Below are 6,333 nucleotides of genomic sequence, written 5' to 3'. Positions count from 1 at the left end.
TATTTTCTTATTAACTTTTGTTTTAGTTGCAGTTTTGAATTATTGTTTTCCTTCTACAGTTATGCGGTTGTAATAGACTTAAGCTTGCTTTCTTTAACTTGGGAGTTCGTTGGTTTTGGTTATGGTTTATCTAAGTTGGTTGATACTTCATGAGTTTAAAGGGAGATGGAATTTATTTATTGGTTTGAGTTAAATTGGATTGTTTAGTTGGAATTCTTCATAAAAAAATTTAAGATCTCATATTTATCGGGTGCCATGCAAATTCGAGGTTATCAGAATAATGCCGAAAATTCTAAAGCAACTTAGTAGAGTTAGTTGGCGGGTGAATTTTGGTAATGTTCCCTAATTTAGAGAGGAAGATTTTGGGCATTGCAAACACAAGAACAAAAAATGGAAACTTGAAAGCAACTTCCCTCCAATTTGAAGATGGTCAGTCAATTTTAAGACACTCGATGCATCACAAGGGTAAAACCTTGAGAATAATTCTTAAAGGAAAATCATAAACTTGTTAACTCAGAAGGAAAGGAAATTAATTACAGTGATCACGATTTAGTTTCGGACCCATTGATATCTTGAACTTTGTACTCTACTTCTTACCTCGTTTGCTAAAATAATTCAAAGCCAACCGAGAGAATCTTGTAAGGGAAAGAAACAATTGGAAGATGGAACGTCCTTTCACAATCCCCTCCTTAATGTCTCTTGCCCTTTTAGCCAGAACCGGCTCTGCTGTCTCCACTCCCAGATTGGTTACTGTCATTTCCTGCACTGAGGCTAATCAAGTAAAACCGAATTCATAGATCAAGATTCAATACTCTCTCTTTTATAGAAACAAGTTAAGAAATCATAAGAAAACCTGTTGGAGTCATGTTTGTCAAGCGACGCAATCTATCTTCAGCTACTCGAACAGCTCTAGTGGAACTTCTCACACCTTGTGTGATATCCTGGCTGCAAAAGATACCAAATCAGCCTTGTTTCCTGTTCTTTGCAACATTCAATACTTACTAATTAAACAAAGAATTCAAATCTGATGTCGTCATACCCAAGATCATTGAGCTCCATGGTCAAATCACTAATTTCCATGCCAGATAACCGAATGGCTGCCATAGTGCCTGGAAGTTCCTCCCTTGTGACATCCATGAGCTTCTCTAATGATTCGGCTGCTCTCTTGAATGCCTTCGACATTAAAACGTTGTGGACAACACATTATCAGTTCGAAGCATTGAAAGAATGGCATGTAGATGCTAAGACAACAGGAAATATAGTCATTCCCATATGACACATCAAGTTAAATTGAAAACATTATTCCTAATGGAAGTTGAAGAATACAAACCAGGAGAGTGGGGATCGCAGAACAAAAGAGCCAGGTTGCAGAAATAGCCGTCTACAAAGATGTGTGAATGCATAGTTATCAGCCACACCTCCCAATTACTAATAAAACTTCAAGCCAAATAAGATTCCAACAGCTTTACAAAGAAGTCTAAACATCGAATTACTGTCAGTAATAACTATGGATTTTAGCAGAATTTCTCGGTTTCATTCGAATTGAAAGGCCCTAATATCACAAGCATTGCAAGTAAAGCAAATTACCAACAAAATAACGCAATTGCTCGTATATTTCCAACTATTAGCACCGAAATACGCAAATATAAATCTTCAAGTTCAATTTTGTCATTCAAAAGCGAAAGCATCGCAAAATTTGGTACTAGGAATGACATATTGCTCATGCTTTCAACAACAATGACCACATGAAACTAAACGTGTGTGAATTAAGCGCATCCAAAAAGTCCATTCGAAATCAGATTCTCAGGGAAAGCAATTAAAAGAGAGGTGGATTACGGCGCAGGCAACGACATTAAGAACAAGGATGTGGCTTTGAGTTAGCGTGCACTGAGAGAATTGAAGAAATGCTGGAGAGGAATGGCCGATAGTTTCCGTATAACGTGAGGAAGTCGATGGATCTGAGAGCGATTGTGCTCGTATCGAAAGCAAAGAAAGTCGACGATTAGGTAGGCCGAGACTGTAAGGTAGTCGGCAGAATTTAACGTCACTTGGCAGCGCGTGAACGAGATTAAGCTTCGCCGCCGGGCACGGTGGCGGTAGTTCCAAAGCTCTGAACATTGCTTCCGCCGTTGACAGGTAAGGCAATCTCCGAGCTCGGAAGTTGGGGCATTGCCGAGAGGATGTGATGATTCTGGGCCTGCCAAAACACCGTTTGCTTGTATCCTCAAGGCCCAGAACCCATTGTCTACAAATAAAATATCTTTTTTCTTTTTCTTTTTTCCTACAAGTGTTTTGAGCTTTTTTCTTTCTCTTCGTTATTATAAATATTATACTAACATATGTCCATTGGCCACGTGTCATGTTCTCATTTTTCAAAGTATTATCCACGTATCTCAATATTACATATTATTAGCACCATTGTAATCCACCTCCCAAATTGCCTATAAATAGTAACATTTTATAAGTTTCACATTGGACAAAATCCAAAAAGATTAGAGAACGTGGGGAAATCCATCATTTTTATTTTATTTACTTTTGTTATTTATTAATTTCATATATTTATATATTATGTTTAATTTATTTATTTTATTATTATATTATATTATATTTATTTTAATATTATATTTGATTGGTATTCTATCCCGTTGTACTCCTCAAATTCACGACACATTATCAATACGAGCTCCTATCGTTTTTTTCGCTAAATGTAGGTATAAAAGTAGGTCGATTTTTCTCTCTTTATTATGATTAATAAATTAAATGTTGTTTTACATATTTGATATATATTAAATTTCTAATATAAATATAATATTTTGTAATAATGTTACTATGAAAAATATTATAAAATTAGAATTTGTAGCATTTGATATTAATGGTAATAATTATTTGTCATTAGTGTTTGATGCCAAAATATACCTGGATGCCATAAAAATATGGTTATCGGAAAACAATTTTTTTTCCTAAATCTCGCCGTAAATGGATGCACTTGAGGCTCCCAAGATTTAAATCGATATGTTAGATAATACATTTTTCTACATTTTAGATATGTTCCTACAGTAGCAATATCGAGAGAAATGTTTTAAATAGGATTCTGAACTAATTTCAGGTTTTCTCGTGGTCGAACAAAATAACGAGTTATTGATGAAAAATCATGAATCTCGATCAATCGAAACGACACAATTTCTTGAAGTGAGTGCTGTGAATTTTAATAATAATCGTGGTCGAGATCGTGACCGTGGCAGAGGAAGAAATAATTAATATTTTCGTGGTGGTCGTTCTAATCATTCAAATTTCAAAAGAACTACATGATCACAAAGGAAAAACTCCACAAGATAAGAGTTCAAAAAGTGTTGAAAACAAATGCTTTCGATGTGGAATGATTGGGCAATGGTCACATACCTGTCATACGTCAAAACACTTAGGGGCTGTTTGGGGCGTTGAGTTGAGATAGGATATCTAGAGTTCATATGTGTGTTGAGTTCATATATATGTGGAGTTTATATGTCCGTGTTCAGGGTGCAGAGTTATTTAGTCTGAGTTCATATGTCTGTGTTTGGGGTGCAAAGTTGAGCTCATATGTCTATATATCTGAGACAATTTTTTGAACTCTAAATTATATGCTTTTATGATCACTATTTTTATTTTGAAACTTTTTTATTGAATAATTCTACTTATCTCTGTTTGAATAAAATATGGACTACAATTTTTCTCTTTTAATTTTTAGAAAATTTCTTTCTCTTTCTTTTTTGGGCAATGAACAACAATTAATCCATTACATTTCTAGTAGAAGTATGGTTAAATAAAATGAGAAACTAAAGAGAAATCAAAATTTTCTAGCTAATTTTTCTCCATAAATTTCATTACCATGTTCTTCCTTTTCTTCTTCTTCTTATTGTTGCTCTATATTTTTACTATGTCATGTATGTTTTTTTTAATTAAATCTCCACCATTATCGTAACAGCCAATAGAATGTCACTACATTTTTTCAACAGTTTCACTTTCATTTTCTCTAAATTTGAAGGATCATCAAAGAACAAATCTCTATTTTTCACTAATTCTTACTGGAAATGTTCTAGGAAAAAAAAAAATTCATTTTATGGATTTTTTTGTCATATGTTACATAATTTTCAACTACATACATACTTTTCGTCTAAATATTCTTAACACTCATTTGATATATGAATTCATTATGTATAAATATTGCATTTAATGTAGATAAAATAATATTTTTTATATAATCAACTACCCTACAACATACTTTAACAATCATCAGTCTTATAGTAGTCGAAAGTGGTTGGTATATTATACCAACTCAACTCAACTCATGTTGGTGAGCCAAACATCCCCTAGTTGATCTCTATCAAGCCTTGGGAAAAAGGGAAAAATGTGGAAGCAAATTTTGCATATCGGGATAATGAGATATTTTACCCATGTAATATAACAGATTTGGATATGACACATTTTTTCAAATCTCCTGAAGAGAAAATTGGCACAATTGATGACATGACAAGCGTTTCTTTTGATTTGGATATGACACATTTAGTATTAATATTGTCTGCTTTTTCTTGATTTTGTTCCCTTAGTTAATATTAAATTTTGTATATTCCAAGTATTGTTTTTCTTATTGTAATTATTTTATTTTAATGAAACTTGGATCATTTTCATATTGAAGGAAATCAAGAACGGAGATCTCCATGAGCAACAGAAGGGATCGTTCCAAATTTCATTCGAATGAACACAAACAATTACAGTCTTAAACTGAAACTAACAAGTTATGCATAAACTGAAATTACATTATGCTACAATAGGAATCAAGGGATAGAGTATGCGTACCTTTGAAGAATCATTCTTCAAGAACCCTCGATCAGTCTATAATGCGTTCACAGCAACACTCGAACGCAATGAACAACATACGACATGTACACGAACATAACGAGCATTTGAATGCTCCTCCAACCCAATCGAGTCCAACTCGATTCACGAACAAAGTAAAGACACTACCACAAGTGTTACCTTGGTATTCTCAGTGTGAGAATCCAGGAATTGTGGGCTTTTGATGGCATACAGAAATGCACGTCATCTTAGGCCTTTTATTTAGAATTATGAGGGCTGTTAAGCAGAATATGTGGCAATTATGTTAAGAATTCATAAGAAAATGAGTTTACGTCATTCAACATTAAGAATCTTGGCTAACCCACTATTATGCGTTATTATGTGTTGAATTATCTATCTTTGTAGCTAACATAGGAATCGGACGCAAACACGGAAATCGGGCTATCGCATAGACGATCGCATACGCTCGACGCATGAATATGCGCTCATTAATCGTATGTGGTGATCACATACAACAGTCGTATGGGTGTTGCGGCTGTTGGGCGAATGCGTCCATCGCATGGGAATTGCGATTGTCGAGCGAATGCGATCATCGCATAAAAGATGCGGTCATCGTGTAGAAGTTGCGGTAACCAAGCGATTGCGATCATTTCAAGATTGCGGCTACACGATGATAACCATAATAGCAGGATCACCGCAAGGTTGGTGGACTGGAAACATCAACACATATCTCGGGAAAACCAAAAGATGATGTTGACATTTCACCTACCACGCCGTTAGCAGCAGAGATTTAGAAAAGGACCAACGCGCTGCAAATGTCAAAATCAGAGAAGGTCCATTAATACTGTCAACGATCAAGCTCTATAAATAGAAGCCGATGAGCATAATTTCAGATCATCCAAGTTTCAGCCCTCGGGCAGATCCTTGTGATCTAGACTAATGCGTGAGAAGAAAGCTTGCGAGTTCTTCATCTCCTTCCTCCATTCCGAGTGACGACCGGAGCCTTTGACCGGAGATAGATCTCGAGAGAGTCAGCTCCACCGCCCTTCCATGGCACCACCGGCAGCCTGGAAACACATCTACTGGAAGCAAGACATTGCTTCCAGCTATTCCTTTCATTTTCTCTCTTTTCTTATATTGTATTGTATTACATTTTGGATTAAGAAATTAATACATTGTGTGTTCAATGCATTTCTGTATTCCTTCATTTCCATTTCCATCTTTCTTTACTTAGCATCCTTAACTTTCATTGCATCACTTAGTGAGATTGCTAGAGTATCGCATACTTAGTCAAGTGGATTAGAGATATGAAGCATGTAGCAAACCACTGGAAGGTGTGCGTTGTGCAAGTGTATGAGAAAATCTTATTTGCTCAAGTGTGAAGCTGTAGCAACGCCTGTCTATAGACGGACGCAACGCTTGTCCATTAGTAAAGTCAGCAACAATTAACTGCCCAGGAGGGTAAGTGGTTGGTCGCATTAAGCAATGTAAGCGAGTATT

The 6,333-nt window shown here is 35.5% G+C and overlaps 1 protein-coding gene across 1 annotated transcript; it reads right to left on the bottom strand.

Annotated features, from left to right (window-relative positions):
• Positions 1–393: 393 nt before the first annotated feature.
• On the bottom strand, positions 394–2,249 carry LOC120072535 (uncharacterized). The gene is made up of 5 exons (XM_090311718.1): positions 1,852–2,249; positions 1,331–1,381; positions 1,040–1,173; positions 854–945; positions 394–771 (listed from the first exon to the last, which is right to left on the bottom strand). The coding sequence occupies exons 1-5, from the start codon at positions 2,116–2,118 to the stop codon at positions 587–589; spliced, it is 729 nt and encodes a 242-aa protein (XP_090167844.1). The 5' UTR covers positions 2,119–2,249; the 3' UTR covers positions 394–586.
• Between the last annotated feature and the right edge of the window lie 4,084 nt (positions 2,250–6,333).

Source organism: Benincasa hispida, chromosome 3 (assembly GCF_027475165.1).
Source record: "Benincasa hispida cultivar pf3 chromosome 3, pf3_genome.v1.1, whole genome shotgun sequence".
Taxonomy (NCBI): Eukaryota; Viridiplantae; Streptophyta; class Magnoliopsida; order Cucurbitales; family Cucurbitaceae; genus Benincasa; species Benincasa hispida.
Note: the sequence above shows the minus strand (reverse complement) of the source record. Positions and strands in the feature narration are given on the sequence as shown.